General features: G+C 56.1%; 1 protein-coding gene across 1 annotated transcript in view; it reads left to right on the top strand.

Annotated features, from left to right (window-relative positions):
• The first annotated feature begins 218 nt into the window (after positions 1-218).
• LOC123056897 (DNA recombination protein RmuC homolog) overlaps positions 219-18,633 on the top strand; it is a 29,874-nt gene continuing 11,459 nt past the window's right edge. The window contains exons 1-3 of the mRNA XM_044480127.1: positions 219-359; positions 1,042-1,282; positions 1,366-1,439. Of these exons, the coding sequence (XP_044336062.1) occupies positions 219-359; positions 1,042-1,282; positions 1,366-1,439 (456 nt within the window). The remainder of the gene's footprint in view (positions 360-1,041; positions 1,283-1,365; positions 1,440-18,633) is intronic.

The raw sequence follows: 18,633 nt of genomic DNA, 5'->3' as shown, positions 1-18,633 counted from the left end.
GGGAGGAGCGGGAGGCGGCGGAGCGAAGGACCGCCCAGGCGAATAAGGAGCAGGCCGACGCGGCGGCCAAGGCCCGGGCGAAGGCGGCAGCCGCGGAGACGGAGACGGAGGCGGAGGCCTCACGCAACCGGCCTCCGCTGCTTGTTGTTCCCCTCCGCACCGTGGCCCCCGACGTTCCCGTGCCCCCGTCGGAGGAGGTCGACCAAGGCCCGCCGGTGATGGAGAGGCGGGAGGACCCCGTGATCTTCGTGGAGGAGGCGTCGCAGACGGCGCCAACTGGAGCGGGCCAAAGCGTCCAATCAGCTGCGGCGCCAGAGCAGCCATCCAGGGGCGAGCCAGCGGCAGGGGCCGGCCTCGAGGTGCAGTCGGCATTGCGCCGGCGCGCAGGGGTGGCGCCTCTGCGCTGGAACCGCACCGAGCAGCGGGCGCCAGCCAGACGGCGGAGGCCCTGGAAGCGGCCAGCATCAGCACGTCCGAGTGGACTCCCAGCAGGGGGACAGGCGAGCTGAACGCGGCGGCCCAGGAGGTCCGGAACCGGCTTCAAGCTCAGGCCACCTCGCTGCAGCGATACACTCAAGAGTTTCTCTCGACGCGGGCCGTCATCCGGGTGAGTCTTCTGTCCTTTGTTATTTTGCTCTTTCGATTTCTTCCGTGGGGGCGTGTCAGCGCACCCACTGGGTGTAGTCCCCGAGTTCCAAGCCGGCTGCTGCGCAGGCGGCTTGGAACTTACTAGGTTCTGACAACGTAGCTTATCCTTGCCTCCTGTATAATCTTCCAGGAGTATCATAACCTTCGCGCAGCCGCCTTTAACTCCCAGGCTCAGGAGCTGGGCTGGAGAACTGAGGACCTGACCAGCAGCCGGAGTGCGTGTTTGTCTCGTTCATCTCCTGCGGGGGCGCGTCAGCGCACCCACTGCATGTAGTCCCCGAGATTCGAGCTGACTGCTGAGCAGCCGGGTCGGATCTTCCTTGACGACTTCCCCTTATTAATTTTTCCTTTGTCTTCATGCTTGCAGGAGCCAATGCCGACTTGAGGGAGCAGCTCAGCAGGGCCCAGGCCTCCCTTCGCGCCAAGGAAGCCGAGTACAGCGCCTTGGTCCTGGAGCGTGACCGCCTGGTCAAGAAGTTGGCCGACCAGGAGGAGAGCCACAAGGAGGCCCTAAAGAAGGCGCAGGACAACGAGGACGCCCTGAAGGCCGAGTTTGAGACCGAAGCGGCGGGCTGGGCTGAAGCGAAGCAGGCGCTGAGCGAGGGCTTCAGCCGTATCGAGGATCTGATCGACGGTAAGCCGCCTTCTTCACTCCCTGCTTGCCCTTTGATCCCTGATTTGTGTTCCGACTTGTGCTGCTTTTTGTTCTCTGTGCAGACTACTTTCCCGGCTACTCCGTCTTCGCCACCCAATCCATCGAGGCCCATCGCGAGGTACGCCGGGAGGCGGGGGCTGAAATCGCGCCGGACGCGAGCCGGACGCTTGAGGAGCAGCTCTTGGCGGTCCAAGCCCGGCTGCAGCCGAATCACCGTATGCTCCGCCGCCTCCAGCGTGCCGGGGCGCAGGTGTTGGCCGCCCTCTGGCCAAGCGAGACGATTCCCCACACCCCGAGTCGGACTGCCGACTGGCTGGAGGTGGCAGTTGGCCGCTTCGAGGCCTGGAAGGCGTCGGCAGCCCGGCTTGGAGCTGGGCGGGCGATGGAGTTTGTCCGAGCCTGGTATCCGGGGCTGAACCTGGACCAGTTGCGCATCTGGCGGCTGGAGGCCGACGAAGAGTTGGAGGAGGTGCGGCCGGCTATCGCTCAGCGCGCTTCGGCGATCGCCGAGTGTATTGACATCAGCGTCTTCGCTCCTGAGATCAATGACGACGGCATTGCCCAGCCGGAGGAGTTGTTCGGGCTAGACCCGGCAGCGGGTGAAGACTCGGCAGAGGAGATCGCCTCCAGTGATGAAGGCGAAGACGACGAAGGAGAGGACGGCGAAGATGTTGAGCCGACTGGTGAACCAGGCAGCCAACCTCAGCCTGATCGTGCCTCCGGCAACAAGGCGCGTGCTAGCGCGCCCTCTGCAGGAGGCGGTGATCATGCCGAGGTTCGCCAGCCGGCCACTCCTCCAGCCGGCACTGCCGTCTCCACTGACATGCCCGACTCGCCAGTCGCTCCCTTGGCTTAGTCTGCCGTCCTTGTTTTTTCCTGCTTGTTGCCTTTTGAACAACTTTATTAAACTTGCGCAGTTCCACCCACTGGGGGTGTATTCGAACTATGTTGAATGCTGGCCTTTTGAAGGTCTTTTATGTAAATATTATTGCGTGTTTGGTTTCCATTCATGTATGCTTTTTATCCTTAGGCTGTTTCCTTTGCCGCCTTCCCCTTCTGGGAAGGCAAGTACTCGAGCTTTCTTAGATTGGAGTGAGGTGAATGGAAGCCGGCCGGCCGGCTACTCTGGTAGCCGGTCGGCGGTGGGAGAAAAACCGGCTTTTGTTATATTAGTCCGTTAGTCCCTAGCTGTTTTTCGTGTGGGCACCCGTTCCTGCCCTTAACTCTTGCCAGCTGGACAGCCGGTTCTTCGAATTGCGACTTTTGGCAAGAGAGGCTTGGGAGCTGGCACACTACTTGTCTGACTGCGGGTAGGACTTCTAATATAACTCCAGGCGGCCAGTCCCCGGGCCGACTAGTCGAACCCGGTGCCAGACGGAAAAAAGTGAATGCAATGACAAGGCCATAAGCATGATACTTTTCATTCATAGATAAAAGATGGCAGTCCCCGAGCTCTCCTCGGGGGCCTATTGTCTCATACTTAGTACAAAAGTTAGCATGATACATACTGCGTTTCAACTGTAAAACCTTAGGAGGAGGTTGGCGTTCCATGGTCGTTCCGACTCCTTGCCGGAGTCGTCTCTCTTTCATGCCTTCGGCTTCTGCACGTCGATCAGGTAGTAGGAGTCGTTGCCTAAGGCTCTGCTGATGAAGAAGGGGCACTCCCAAGGGGCCGAGAGCTTGTGCTGGCCGGCTGTTCGCTGGATCAGCCGGAGCACAAGATCACCCTCTTGGAAGGATCTTGGCTTGACCTTCCGCCTGTGGTAGCGGCGCAGGCCCTGCTGATAGATGGCGGACCGGCTGAGGGCTAACAGTCAGCCTTCTTCCAGCAGGTCGACGCCGTCTTCTCGTGCTTCCTTGGCCTCGGCTTCCGTGTACATGGTTACCCGAGGCGAGTCGAACTCGATGTCAGTTGGGATGACCGCCTCGGCACCATATACGAGGAAGAAAGGAGTGAAGCCGGTTGACTTGTTTGGTGTAGTGCGCAGACTCCAGAGGACAGTCGGCAGCTCATCGAGCCAACAGACGGTTGAACGCTCCAGTGGTACGATCAGTCGGGGCTTGATGCCGGAAAGGATGAGGCCGTTGGCTCGCTCGACCTGGCCATTTGACTGCGGGTGGGCGACGGACGCTAGGTCCAACCGGATGCCTTGCGTCGCGCAGAAACATGCCAAGGCTCCCTTGGCGAAATTCATGCCATTGTCGGTGATGATGCTGTGTGGCACGCCGTACCGAGTTGTTATATCTGCGATAAATGTCACGGCAGTCGGCCCATTCAGCTTCTTGATCGGCTTTGCCTCAATCCATTTGGTGAATTTGTCCACGGCGACAAGCAGATGTGTCATGCCACCGCGCGCCGTCTTGAATGGGCCCACCATGTCCAGTCCCCAAACGATGAAGGGCCAAGTGAGGGGAATGGTCTTGAGTGCTGAAGCCAGCATGTGTTGCTTGGAGCTGAAGAGTTGGCACCCTTTGCAATGTTTAACTAACTCCTTGGTGTCATCCAAAGCAGTCGGCCAAAAGAAACCATGGCGGAAGGCTTTGGCGACGAGTGATCTTGAGGCCGCATGGTGGCCGCATTCTCCTTGGTGGATGTCTCTGAGGATTGCAATGCCCTTCTCTTGCTCGAGGCATCGCTGGAGGACACCAGTGACACTGCGCTTGACGAGTTCTCTGTTGACGATTGTGTATGCCCCGGCTCGGCGTTGGACTTGTCTTGCCTCTACTTCCTCAGCCGGCAGATCTTGGTTTATTAGGATGTTGAGGATGGATTGAGCCCATGACGGAGCTGCGACTTCTTCTATTGCCAAAACGGCTACTACGACCAGGGCGGGCGGGCTGGGCGGTGAAATGCTGGAGTCGGCCGCCGCCTGTTGTGTTGGTGTAGTCTCCGGGCCGACTACCGCAGTCCCCGAGCCGGGTGAGGTAGTCCCCGGGTCGGGCGTAACTACGGAAGTCCCCGAGCCGCCTGCTGATACCCCCTGGCCGACTATCGAAGTCCCCAGGTCACCTGCTTGGTTCTTCGAGCCAGCTGGGTCGGGGTCAGGCGGCACGAAGATGGAATCGAACTCTGGGGACGGCTTGATAGACGGCTTGAGGAGGCGTTGTAGAGAGACACCGGTTGGTATTGCTTGCCGAGTAGAGCCTATTCGAGCCAGGGCATCAGCTGGCTCGTTGTCGGCTCGTGGTACGTGGAGGAACTCGCATCCTTCAAAATACCCACTGATCTGCTGAACGAGGAAGCGGTAGCTTGCCATATTTGCGTCCTTGGCATCCCAGTCGCCGGATGATTGCTGGACCACCAAGTCCAAGTCGCCATAACATAGGATCCGGCGAATGCCGAGTTCTTTGGCAAGCCGGAGCCCGTGTATGAGCGCCTCGTACTCGGCCACATTGTTGGAGGCGGCAAAGTGAATTTGCAGCGTGTATCTGAGCTTATCGCCTTTGGGAGAGGTGAGGATGACACCGGCTCCCAAGCCGGTGCGCATCTTGGACCCATCAAAGTGCATGCGCCAATGAGTGGAGTCGGGAGCCGGCGGTAGGTACTGGGTCTTGGCCCAGTCGATAAGGAAGTCGGCAAATGCTTGGGACTTGATGGCGGTGCGAGGCTGGTAGAAGATCGTATAGGGGGCCAGATCGATGGCCCATTTTGCCACCCGGCCGGATGCATCCCGGCTGCCTATGATCTCGGCCAGCGGGGCGGTGCATACAACCGTGATGGGATGCTCTTGGAAGTAGGGCTTCAGCTTCTTGGCGGCGAAGTACACGCCATAGCACATCTTCTGGTAGTGCGGGTAGTTCTGCTTCGAGGTAGACAGCACCTCGCTCAAATAGTACATCGGCCTCTGGACCGGCTGGGCTCGGCTTTCTTCTGGGCGTTGGACTACGATGACGGTGCTGACCACCCGGCTGGTTGCGGCAATGTAGAGGAGCATGGGCTCTTTCTCAGTCAGCGCCGCCAGGACAGGCGGCGTGGCCAGCATCTTCTTCAGCTCGTGAAAAGCTCGATCAGCTTGGTCATTCCACTCGAAGTGGTTGGTCTTCTTCATGAGGCGGTAGAGGGGAAGAGCTTTCTCTCCGAGCCGGCTGATGCAGCGGTTCAGGGATGCCAAGCAACCGGTAAACTTCTGGACGTCTCAAAGTTTGGTGGGAATCGCCATTCTCTCAATGGCCTTGATCTTTACTGGGTTGCATTCGATGCCGCGTTCGGAGACCAGGAAGCCTAGGAGCTAGTCGGCTGGCACTCCGAACACGCATTTCTCGGGGTTAAGCTTGATTTGGAACCGGCGTAGGTTCTCAAATGTTTCCTTGAGGTCTTCCAGCAAGGTGTCGCGCTTCTCCGTCTTCACCACAATGTCGTCTACGTAGACGTGGGCATTTCTGCCGAGTTGCTTGAGGAGGCACTTCTGCATGCAACGTTGAAAAGTGGCACCGGCATTTCTCAAGCCGAATGTCATAGTCAGGTAGCAGAAGGCTCCAAATGGCGTGATGAAGGCGGTCTTCAGGCGGTCTGCCGGATCTAACTTTATCTGGTGATACCCTGAGTAAGCATCCAAGAAACTCAACAGCTCGCATCCGGCTGTGGAGTCTATCACTTGGTCAATCCTTGGCAGGGCAAAGGGATCTTTGGGGCAGGCCTTGTTGAGGCTCGTGTAGTCTATACACATGCGCCACTTGTTGTTCTTCTTTAGCACGAGGACCGGGTTGGCGAGCCACTCTGGAAAGAAAACTTCCATAATGAAGCCGGCTGCCAGAAGCCGGGCAATCTCCTCTCCCACAATCCTGCGTTTCTCCTCTGATAGTCGGCGGAGGGGTTGTTTGACTGGCCTTGCGTCTTCTCGGACGTGTAGTTTGTGCTCGGCGAATTCCTTCGGAACGCCCGGCATGTCCTTGGGGGACCATGCCAAGATGTCCCGATTCTCACGGAGGAAATCGGTGAGCTCGCCTTCCTATTTGCTGTTTAGGTTTGCCCCGATGACGGCAAACCTCTCTGGGTGCTCGGGGTCAAGAGGTATCTTCTTCGTCTCCTTGGCTGGCTGGAAAGATCCTTGAGCATCATGCTCCTTGGGATCGGGGGACAAGGCTGACTGCTTGCCGGCCATGGCCACGACTCGGTCCAACATCTTCTTTTCTTCGACAATCACAAGGGACTCGGCCAGCCGGCTGCTGGCTGCTGCGCACTTAGAGGACTTCTTGTAATCGGCGGCTACGGTGATGACGCCTTTGGTGCTTGATATCTTCATCTTGAGGTATGCATAGTGGGGAACTGCCATGAACTTGGCCAAGGCAGGTCGGCCAAGCAATGCATGGTAAGGGCTCTCCAGGTCCACCACTTCAAACCAGATCACTTCCCAGCGGAAATGCTCCTTGTCCCCAAAAAGTACATCAATCTTGATCTTGCCAGGACAGGCCGGGTACGATGCCATGGAACACAGTCCGAGTAGGCATGAGTTGCTTCGTCTTGACATTCAGCTTCTCCATGGTGTCACGGTACAGTATGTTGATGCTGCTCCCGCCGTCTATCAGCACGCGGGAGAATCAGGCAGCGCGTCTATCCGTTGCAAGGGTGGCATCCAAAACCAACGCATAAGAGCCAGGAGACGGCATCACCTCTGGGTGGTCGGTCCGGCTCCAGCTGATATGTTTTTCTGACCAGTGCATGTGCTCGGCGGGGTTGGCAGCAACCATGCTGACTTCTTGGTGCCCTTGGCGTTTGCTGCGCCGGTCTTCGGGCTGACTTGTAAAGATGATATAGGCGGCATGCTCGTCGGGGAACTCATCGTGCACGGCTCCGACTGCGGGCCGAGCGGCCTACGGCTGCGGAGCCGGAGGCGGCGGACCGGCAGGCGGAGGCGGTGCGAGCCCTTCGCCTTTAGAGATTCGGGTGAGCCAGTGGCACTTCCGGGTCGTGTGGTTGGACGGCTTCGTGCCGCTGTGGAACTTGCACGAGGCGTCGAGAGTCTGCTCGTAGGAGAAGGCCGGCTGCCAAGCCGGCTTGCCGCCCCTCTGCTTCTTGGGTGCAGGCCGCGCTTCGGGCTGCTCGTCTTCGACTGTGGCCACCTGCCGACTAGTGGAGGGCGGCACCGGGCCCTTGCGCTTGTGGTTGTTCTGGTGTGGGCGTCGGCCGGAGTCCCCAGCCGGCGTCTTGGGCGCCAGGTTGAGTACCTTTCCGGACGCGTCTACCCGGAGTTTGGTATTCATCGAGGAGTCGGCAGTGGCGTACTTGTCCGCTATGATCAGAAGCTCATCGAGGGTAGTCGGCTCGTCGCAGAGGAGCTTGTGCTTGAGGAGGGGTGCCTTCTCGGCACCCGGCAGTGAAGTATTCTATGGCTTGCACCTCATGCACCCCTTCGCAAGAGTTGCAGAGCTCGGCCCAATGCGTGAGGTAGTCGCGAGTGGACTCGGCGGGGCCTTGTACGCACAAGGAGAGCTGTCTGGGCTTGGGAGCCCACTTGTAGGTGCTGGTGAAGTTGCGGACGAAGGCTTCTGTGAAGTCTAGCCAGCTGTTGATGCTGTATGGTTTGAGGCTGTTGAGCCAGGTCCGCGCCGTGCCCTGCAGCATGAGGGGCACGTACTTCACGGCAACGCGCCTGTTGCCGTTGGCTATGCTAACCGCCGTGGAGTAGTCGATGAACCAATCTTCCGGCTTCACGGAGCCGTTGTACTTGGGCATGTCTCTTGGGAGCGAGAACCCTTTGGGGAAAGGCTCGTCGCGGATGCGGGGGCCGAAGCAAGGCGGGCCGATATCATCTTCTTCTTCTAGCGCCAGGGATCGCGCCAGGCGGTCAATCCGATGGCGGGCGTCGTTCTCGCCGACTCCTTCGCGGCGACCTAGCCGGCCGCTGAGAGTCGGATGCGCAACAGGCGGCGGGGTGGGATATCTCTCTCCATGGGGCCGGGGCGGAGGTGGGTTGCCCCGCCACTCCACGGCCCGGGGGTGGCCTTCTGCGTCTCGCTCGATGGAGATTCGGGTTCGGCTTCGGCTGGCAGCCGGTTCTTTCTCGCGCCGCACGCGGGTTTTACCCGTAGTCGGCGTCTGGAACGTCGCGTCATGATCTCGGCACGGGGGAGGGCTTTCCGTGCGGGCGTCGGCTTCGTGCCGCTGTGCGGCTGCATCGATCAGCTGCTGGATGCGTCGGGTCATGTGGGGGAGTTCTTCGGCCCCCAATCCATCTAGCTCGTCTACGGCCGCCTGGGCGGCGCGCAGGTTCTCGAGTGGAGTAGTGTAGACTGGGCGATCCACTCCTAGCGTATCGGCGACGACAGCGCCGCGCTGTCTGACAACGTCGGCCCGGCTAGGCCAGCCTGGGGGCGGCGTGCCAAAGGCGGCGCGGTCGGCCTCGCGTCGGTGGGCCTCAGCGAGGTGTCTCATGGAAACCAACTTCCGGCCCTCCGCAAGGAGGGCAAGGCGGCGAGCTTCCAGTGCTTCAGCATCGGCATCGGCCGAGAGGGGGCTGGACAAGTCGTGGACTGCCGCGTGCGGGGCGTCGTGGGCGCTCTCGTCAGAAGCGCCGCCGTGGCCGATGACCATCACCTCGGTGGTGACAGCGTCGCCGCCATCGGTCTGGGGAAGCGGGTCGTTGTAGATCGCGACATTGGTGGGGAACGTGTCGAGTGAGGCCGTGTCGGAGTTGATAGACATCGGATCGGTGGAGCCAACCGACTCCAAGTCCACGGCAGGCTCGCCGGAGACGTGGAGCTGGCCGAGGAGGTTAACGAGGTGGTCGGTGCCCGCGTCGGAGGCGAGCTCGTCAGAGATGAGAGTCTTGTCAAGGAGATCGGCGAGGCTGCTCGTCGGACAAATGTTGGTGACGCCTTGTAGCGCGTCGTGGCAAGCGCCATCGGGCGTGCCGGGCTATCTACGCTCGCGGGGGAGGAAGAGGGTTCCCGTCCAGAACAGGTCTCCGGATGACGGTGCACCTGGCCCCACGGTGGGCGCCAAATATTGGGTGGTAGGTGCGACATATGCCAACGGGTGGCTTATCATTGTGGGAGCCAGTAAGACATCGCCGGTGCCTGGAAACGGGATGAGGCGAAGACATGCACGCCAGCGAATCTTACCCAGCTTCGGGGCTCTCCGTGGAGATAACACCCCTACTGCTGCTCTGCAGGGTCTCCGCATGGTCACTAGATGAACAAGTAGCTACATGGTGCTCCTTGAGCTGTTTGGCGAGAGAAGGAAGAAGGGCACGGCTTGCTCTCTTCTCCTCCCTATGTGGTGTCTAAGACTAGCAGGGATTGATCTCCCTTTGCATGGATGCCCCGGGGGGTTTATATAGGCCTACCCCCCGGGGGTACAATGGTAATCCGGTCGGGCACGGGGCCCAGCCGTCTGTGTCTACGCTCTCTGGCTTCTGCGCCGGCTGCTGGGGCCCGCCGGCTAGTGGGTCCCGCTGGCTGCCGGCTCCTTGGTCGACAGGCAGGCCCCACTGTCAGGGCCTTGTCAGCGGCTGGTTACTGTTGCTCAATCTTGGTGGCGAGGGCTTCGCCGAAGTGGGTGTGGCTACAGTGCCGCCGCCCGGTGGGCGATCACTGTAGCCCCACCGTGTCTTGTCTCCTTAATGGGGCGTCTTCTTCGAGGGAGGTGGCAAGCCGGCTGTGGGGAGCCGGCTCTATCTTGGGCCGACTGGGGGATGTCTGGCCACCTTCGGGTGTCTCTTTGCCCGAAGGGGCCCACCGCCCGTGGGCCGTACTAGTAGCCCATCGTGGATGACATCAGGGTCAACGTGGCAACAGTGCTGCGCCGGACGGGTCATGGCCACCCGTACGGCGCACTGTGCCAGGCGTGCTCCGGGATTCGGGGGTGGCAGGCTTCACAGTAGCCATGCCCCGTCACATTGCCGTTATGTGGATGCAGACTTCGAGGGTACGATCTTGACCGCTTTATGGGAGTCGGCTTCTTGGAGTCGGCCTTCTCAAGGCCGGCTTCTCGGAGCCGGCCCTCCCGTGGCTTTTCTTCATGAGGGCTGAAGTCAGGCCGCCTTCCGATAGCCGGCCTGGAGACAGCCGGCAAGGGGAAGGCGGCCCTGTGTCTTGGATTCTTGAGGGCCGAATCGGCTCGTAATTTTTTCAGAAGGGCCAGGGGAGCCGGCTAGGCTACCCATGGTTATTTACTCCGACACCGGCATTAGCGGGTTCGGGCGCAACGGGTGCCCAGCACCCGTTCGTTCGGGCGCACGCCCAGGGGCGGTTGCGGCGGCCGGCGACAGGGAGGCGTGGGCGCGGGGGCTGCAGCGGCGACGAGCAGGGACGGCGGCTCGCCGGTCGAGTGGGGAGTGCGGCAGCGGGGGTGATCGCAAAAGGGGGTGTACGGCCAGGAGCGAGAGAGGGTGCGGCGGAGCAAGCGGTGGGCGTTGCCGGTCGCGACCACCGCGTGGGTGCGCAACCAAGGCGAACGGCGGACGAGGCCACCGCGGTTGCGAAGCGAGAGAGCACGGGGCGCGGGCGACGTGCGTGTGCAGTGGAGCGAGGCGCGGGCTGCTGCAGCGATGCGGGGAGCGAGCACAGCGGTGAGCCACGGGGCAGGGGCAGGCCAAGCGGGCGGTGCATGGGGGGCGCACAGAAGCAGCGGGGCGAGGCAACGACGGAGGAGGGGCGGTGCGACCGGAGCTAGGTGGGAGCCGCGGCGGGGGTAGCCGGGCGCGGCCACCATGCGGTGGAGTGGGGCTAGGCAGGCAGTGGCGAGCAGCGGGGCTCGGCAGCGGGCGCGCGGGGCCTGGCGGTGAGCACAGCGATGTAGTGCAGTAGGGGAGGAGGCGCGGGCGGGCGGGCGGCAGGGCGTCGCCGTTGGCGCATGCGGAGGCACGCCGGTCGCGGCGTGGCCGCGGTGAGCAGGGGCGCGAGTGCGTCGCACGCGCGGTGGAGCCACGCGAGCGGGCGGTTGAGGCCCGAGCGGAGACGGGGGAGAGAGGAGGACCGGAGTGCTCACCGCGGGCATAGGGAACGGAGCAACGAGGCGCGGGGAGGAGGTCGGAGACGACCAGGCGACAGGGAGGCAGTCCGGTGGGGATGAGTCGAGGAGGTAGGCCGGCGTGGTTCAGTCAGCGTCGAGCGGCGATGGGGTTGGGGCGTCGTGCCCCGATCCAGATCCAGCGGGGGGAGTGGGGGAGTGGGGTGTGCTGGGAGTTAGGGTTTCTGGGTAGTGGGGGATATGGGCACGGTTGGTGGGCCGGCCTAGCGGCCTGGTGGCCTGCTGGGCTGTGGCCCAGTGGGGGGTGGGCTTTTCTTGTTTTTCTTTTCTTTTGTTTTATTTTCACCTTTCTTTTTATTTATATTCTTTTCTGTTTTAAATCATTTTAAAATATTTAGGCATTTTCTAAAAATGAGTTTTCTCCACAATAATTACTAGTGCAATATTTGACACCCATCGAACATTTTGTTTCAATGTTTGAAAACTTCTGTTGTTTGTCATATTTTGAATTGATTTTTGAATTGGTTTTGATCTAACAAGAGATTAGCAACAGTAACGGAGGTGACGTGGCATCATTAGCATGGCTTTATTGTAGCATAATTATCTGGGCGTTACAAAACTCCTCCACTACAAGAAATCTCGTCCCGAGATTTTAGTAGCTAGAGGGAAACAGTGTGGGGTATTCATCACGCAGGTGATCCTCGCGTTCCCAAGTGGCTTCTTCTTCAGAGTGTTGTGACCACTGGACCTTGAGGAATTTGATCGCCTTCTGACATGTGCGGCATTTAGCTTGGTCGAGAATGCGGACCGAATGCTCTTTATAGGAGAGGTCCTGTTGAAATTCGAGCACTTCATGATCCACTGCTAAGATTGGGTCCTTGAAGCAGCGGCGGAGCTGTGACACGTGGAACACATCGTGAACCTTAGAAAGGTTCGGCGGAAGCTCCAGTTGATATGCCACTTTTCCACGCCTTTCGAGAATAGTGAAGGGACCGATATAGCGAGGAGCTAGCTTGCCCTTGATCCCGAAGCGGTGAGCACCCTTCATTGGTGTAACTCAAAGGTAAGCCTTTTCGCCAGGTTGATAGACCATGTCTTTGTGATGACGGTCATACTGACTTTTCTGACGTGACTGGGCAGTCTTGAGATTCTCGCAAATAATGCGGACTTGTTCTTCGGCCTGTTGGATAATATCCGGACCAAAGAGTGGACGTTCCCCAGTTTCTGACCAGTTCAGAGGGGTCCGACACTTTCGTCCATATAGCACTTCGAAGGGGGACATCTTCAGACTAGCTTGATAGCTATTATTATAAGAGAACTCGGCATATGGAAGAGATTCCTCCCATTTCTTGCCGAAGGAAATTACACAAGCTCAAAGCATGTCTTCAATAACTTGGTTGACACGTTCAACCTGTCCTTGCGACTGAGGATGAAACGCAGTACTGAACGACAGATGAGTTCCCATAGCTTCTTGGAAACTTGCCCAGAATCTTGAAGTGAATAAGCTGCCACGGTCCAAACTGATAACCAGTGGAATACCGTGAAGTGAAACAATTCTGGACATGTAGAGAGTTGCAAGCTGACTAGCCATGATTGTTTCTTTGACCGCTCGAAAATGTGCAACTTTAGAAAGCCGGTCAATGATGACAAGAATAGCATCATTACCTTTCTGCGATTTGGGAAATCTAGTGATGAAATCCATTTCAACATGGTCCCATTTCCATTCAGGAATAGAGATAGGTTGCAGAGTTCCAGCAGGCCTTTGATGTTTAGCTTTGATACGACGGCAAACGTCACACTCATCAACAGAACGAGCAATGTTTTGCTTCATATTAGACCACCATAATCTCTGACGGATGTCTTGGTACATCTTTGTACTACCAGGATGGATGGACAGAGGCGTATCATGAGCTTCTTTCATAACCTTTTTAGTCTGATCCAGGTTTTCCTCGAACATGGTACCATTAGGAGGCCTTTGAAGTACAAGGCGCCATCATCGGCGATAGTGAAGAATGAGGGCTTTCCTTCTACGAGATGGCGTTTAATCTTCTGGACTTCAGAGTCATAACCTTGAATAGTCTTTATACCATCAATGAGATCTGGTATGATAGCCAGGGCATTTAGAGAACCCTTAGTAACAACACGGAGATTCATCTTCTGAAACTCTGGGGGAGGGGGAGCGAGCCCTCCAGGAGGAACAATATGAAGGTTCAGCTTTCTAAATTCTTCGACAAGCGAAGGCTGAACCTTGTGAACCTGGAGGTGGTTGTAGTAAGACTTGCGGCTGAAGGCATCAGCCATTACATTAGCCTTGCCGGGGGTATAGGATATACCCACGTCAAAGTCTGCAACAGTCTCCATCCATCTCTGCTGACGGAGGTTCAGATCTGGCTGAGTAAATAGATACTTCAGACTTTGGTGGTCGGTGAAGATCTCGCAACAATTACCGAGAAGGTAATGTCACCACTGCTTCAGAGCATGAATGACAGCAGCAAGCTCGAGGTCGTGAACTGGGTAGTTTTCTTCATGAGGGCGCAGTTGACGAGAGGCATAAGCAATCACTCTACGCTCTTGCATTAGGACACAGGCTAATCCTTGACGGGAAGCGTCACAGTAAATGACGAAGTCCTTCTTAGTATCAGGTGGAGCAAGCACTGGGGCAGAAGTCAACTTATCTTTGAGCGCCTGGAAACTTTCCTGACACTTGTCTTTCCATTGGAACTTTACACCCTTATGCAACAGATTAGTCAGAGGCTTGGCAATCTTGGAGAAGTTCTCGATGAATCGACGGCAATAGCTGGAGAGACCGAGAAAACTTCGGACTTGCTTGACATTCTTCGCGGGAGTCCAATCGAGAATAGCTTGAACTTGTTCAGGGTTGACAGCAATACCATCCTTGGAGATGACATACCCAAGATAGGTTACTTCAGGGAGCCAGAATTCACACTTGGAATACTTAGCATAGAGTTGATGCTCTCGAAGCTTTTCCAGCACAAGAGAAGATGTTCAGCATGTTCTTATTTGTTCTTGTAAAATACAAGGATATCGTCCAAATAAACCACGACGAACTTTTCGAGGTAATCCATGAATATATAGTTCATTAGACGAGAGAAAGCGGCTGGAGCATTCGTTAAGCTGAATGACATGACGGTGTACTCGTATGATCCATACCGAGTCACGAAGGTGGTCTTTGGGATATCCTCTTCACGAACACGGATCTGGTGGTAACCCAACCTCAAGTCAAGTTTGGAGAACACTGATGAGCCAGCCAGTTGATCATAAAGATCAATGATCTGAGGAAGAGGATATTTATTCTGAATGGTAGCTTGGTTTATAGGATGGTAGTCTTGGACTAATCGGTTCGTCCCATCCTTATTCTTAACAAAGAGAGAAGGTACTCCCCAAGGAGAGCAACTAGGGCGAATGAAACCTTTGCTAAGAGATTTGTCGATTTCCTCCTTAAGCTCAGTGAGTTCATGTGGCGGCATCTTGTAGGGTCGTTTGGCTATAGGTGTGGTGCCTGGTTTCAAGTCGATGATGAATTCGACAGCTCTAGCAGGGGGAATCCCTGGAAGTTCTTCTGTAAAGACATCTTGGAATTCACGAACGATGGGAATGTTTTCAATGCCCTCGAGTGGTGCAGCGTTCAACGCATTCAAGGCATAAAGCCGTGCCTCGGCGTTCTAAACTAGATGAGCTTGGTAAGCAATTATTTCATCAGAAGGGTGTAGCAGATGGACGATCTTAGTGGCGCAAACTATAGAAGAAGTATGCGCTTTCAACCAATCCATTCCCAGAATGAGTTCGATGCTACAAGACTTTAGAACGATGGGAGAGACAAGGAATTCCAGTCCTTCGATTTCAACAGGGATGTCGTTGCAAATCATGGAGGTCCGACATTGGCCCGCGGGAGTGTGTACTAGTAGCGAAGTGTTCATGTCCTCGCTTTTAATGCCATGCATGAATGCAAAATCTTCTGACATGAATGAATGTGATGCAGCTGTATCAAATAAAACAGATGCTGGTACTGAATTTACGAGGAGTGTACCCATCACGGTAGCAGGCTGGTCTAGAAATTCATTGAGATCAACGTGGTTGGCATGAACACGACCATAAGACCTGGCATTTTTGTTGCGAGGCTGTTGCTTCCACGACCAGCTGCAGGAAGGGCCAGTTGATTCTGGTTCTGAAAATAGTTCCTGGCGAGGTGACCTGGTTGGCCACACTTGTAGCACAGACCATTATTGGGAGTGGGAACAGGAGCTCGGGGTGGTGGAGCTGGAAGTCTTGGTTGCCTAGTTGGTGGGGGAGGCAAACGTGGTGCAGCATAGGACTGTCTTGGAGCAAGTGCAGTTGGCTGGTACATGCTGTTGGAAATCCATATCATATGCTTCTGAGAGGACGGGCCCGAAGATGAGCCCTTGTCATGGTTGCGCCTGTGAGAGCTCTGGTGTTCCTGCAGACCATTTTCGACATTGATGGCCTTGTTTACCAAGGTGGCGAAATCAACAAAGTCATGCACTAAAAGTGCGAGCTTGATGTCAGCTTGAAGGCCATCACGGAACTTCTCATGTCTGCGTGCATCAGTTGCAATGTCTTCTTCATCATAGCGGGACAAGTCCAGAAACTCCCGTTGATAAGCTTCCATAGTTTTGTTGCCCTGGGTGAGGTTGTGGAACTCGTGCTTCTTCTGGTCCATGACTCCCTGAGGAATGAAGCGGGCACGGAAAGCAGCTTGGAAGTCTGGCCAGGTGATGATTGTTCCAACTGGCAAAGTACGCCTATGGTTGTCCCACCATTGAGCAGCGGGTCCTTTCAGGAAGAAGGAAGCAAAGGTGACATAGTTAGCAGGGGCTACATCAGCAGACTCCATCTCATAGGTGATGTCACGGAGCCAGTCCTCAGCATTCAGAGGCTGAGTTGAGCTGCGATACACCATTGGGTTGAGGCGTATGAAATCTTGCAGAGTCACTTGGGCTAGCTGCTGGTTCATATGGGGGCGAGGAAACTGAGCCATCATATTTTCCATCAATTGGCGGTTCAGCTCGAACTGTTGGATCATACCAGCCATGTACTCAGGCGGTGGTGGGGCACGGCCACCACGACCACGACCACCTGGTCTAACCATCCTGCTTATATATAACAGGGGTAGTTCAGCATTGAGAAATTGCAAGGACAAGAATCATTCATGATGAAACATGCATAATGAAAGGAACACGATAGATACTACATAGTAGTTGGCATATCTTACAAAAGAGATCATGCATAGAGTTCGATACACAGAGTTCAGTACATAGGCTAAGAACATCATAGGCGGCACGCAGGCTCGCAATGATTGCATCTAACACTAACAAGAAAGCCTACATCAGTCCCAGGAAGAACTGTGGAGGTTGGTGTAGCCTGACAGTTGGTAGTGACGCGACGGGAAGTCCTCCGCGTGAGTAGCCTGGGGTCCGCGGATACTCTGGTGCGGAACCTAACGTGCAGGTGGCAGGAGAGGACCAAGTGCGGGAGAGTAGCCTCCCACATCTGGCCAGCTGATGCCCTGGGGCATCACGGTGCTGGCAGGGTAGATCACAGAACGCGACAGATCACCAGATCGGACAGAGGGGTGCAACAGCGTCAGAGCACCGTACAGGTGCTGACGAGTGGTGTACAACTCGTGGCGAAGAGCTCGGTTAGCTCTATCCAGCCCATCAGCATGCAGAACTAGGTTCTGATGGTAGAAGGGCTCTCGGGTGACAGTGGAGTAGGCAGCAGTGTAGTATCCCTCCGCACCAACATCGGATGCGATAGCAATGTGCCTGAAGGGGGAGGTGTCCAACTCACGGTACTCTCCACGAAGACGTGTCAGAGCAGCATAAGCAGCATCGTGGACCGCCATGTCGATAGTCACTCCAACACCATGAGTAGTGTGCAGCACGGTAGTGGAGTCATACTCCCGAGAGTAGAGGTGGACGATGGCACGGTACTGCTCCTGGTTGAAGTCCTGGTACTCCTCGTAAACGGTGTACTCAGGGTGCCAGCGATAACCTAGATAGGTCATCATCTCAACCAACACAACAGGTGATCCTGAGGCACCAATGGCCGTCGTGTGGCGCACGACCTGTCTCATGGGTTCCATCTGAAAACAAAGATGTTTCAAAGGAGTCAAATGACAGTGTGGATAATGTTCAATATACTACTCTAAATAATAGCTAGGGCTTATCCAACTTTGGGGTGAACGTGGTCATGGGATCCTAATGTTAGAGTTAGTAAAATCGTTTAACCCGAGTAGGAGAGAGTTCAGAGTCCCACAGTAAGGATCGAGGACTAAAAGATCCTAATACCACCCAAATGGCGACGTGGGCCTGTAAGACACACAGCCATGTTAGTAAAAAGTTTTGTAATGTCTAGACTCGACTTCGGCCAAGGAGTGTCGAAGGGGGATTCCTACAGGCAGTCGGCTCTGATACCAACTTGTGACGCCCCTGATTTGACCCTACACTAATCATACACGCAAACGTGTATGATCAAGATTAGGGACTCGCGGGAAGATATCACAACACAACTCTGCAAATAAAATAAGTCATGCAAGCATCATATTACAAGCCAGGGGCCTCGAAGGCTTGAATACAAGGGCTGGATCATAGACGAGTCAGCGGAAGCAACAAAATCTGAGTACAGACATAAGTTAAACAAGTTTTCCTTAAGAAGGCTAGCACAAACTGGGATACAAATCGAAAGAGGCGCAGGCCTCCTGCCTGGGATCCTACTAAACTACTCCTGGTCGTCATCAGCGGGCTGCACGTAGTAGTAGGCACCTCCCGAGTAGTAGTAGTCGTCATCAACAGTGGCGTCTGGCTCCTGGACTCCAATGTCTGGTCGCAACAAACGGGTATAGGAAAGGGGAAAGGGGGAGCAAAGCAACCGTGAGTACTCATCCAAAGTACTCGCAAGCAAGGAGCTACACTACATATGTATGCATTGGTATTAAATGGAAAAAGGGGGTAACATATGTGGACTGAACTGCAGAATGCCGGAATAATAGGGGGATAGCTACTCCTATCGAAGACTACGCTTCTGGTAACCTCCATCTTGCAGCAGAGGAAGAGAGTGGACGGTAAGTTCACCAAGTAACATCGCATAGTAATAATCCTAACCGATGATCCTCCCCTCGTCGCCCTATGAGAGACGGTCGTCGGTTGTATCTGGCACTTGGAAGGATGTGTTTTATTAAGTATCCGGTTCTAGTTGTCATAAGGTCAAGGTACAACTCCAAGTTGTCCTGTTACCGAAGATCACGGCTATTCGAATAGATTAACTTCCCTGCAGGGGTGCACCACATTTCCCAACACGCTCGATCCCCTTTGTCCGGACACACTTTCCTAGGTCATGCCCGGCCTCGGAAGATCAACACGTCGCAGCCCTACCTAGGCAC

The sequence above is a fragment of the Triticum aestivum genome, chromosome 3A (assembly GCF_018294505.1).
Source record: "Triticum aestivum cultivar Chinese Spring chromosome 3A, IWGSC CS RefSeq v2.1, whole genome shotgun sequence".
Taxonomy (NCBI): Eukaryota; Viridiplantae; Streptophyta; class Magnoliopsida; order Poales; family Poaceae; genus Triticum; species Triticum aestivum.
Note: the sequence above shows the minus strand (reverse complement) of the source record. Positions and strands in the feature narration are given on the sequence as shown.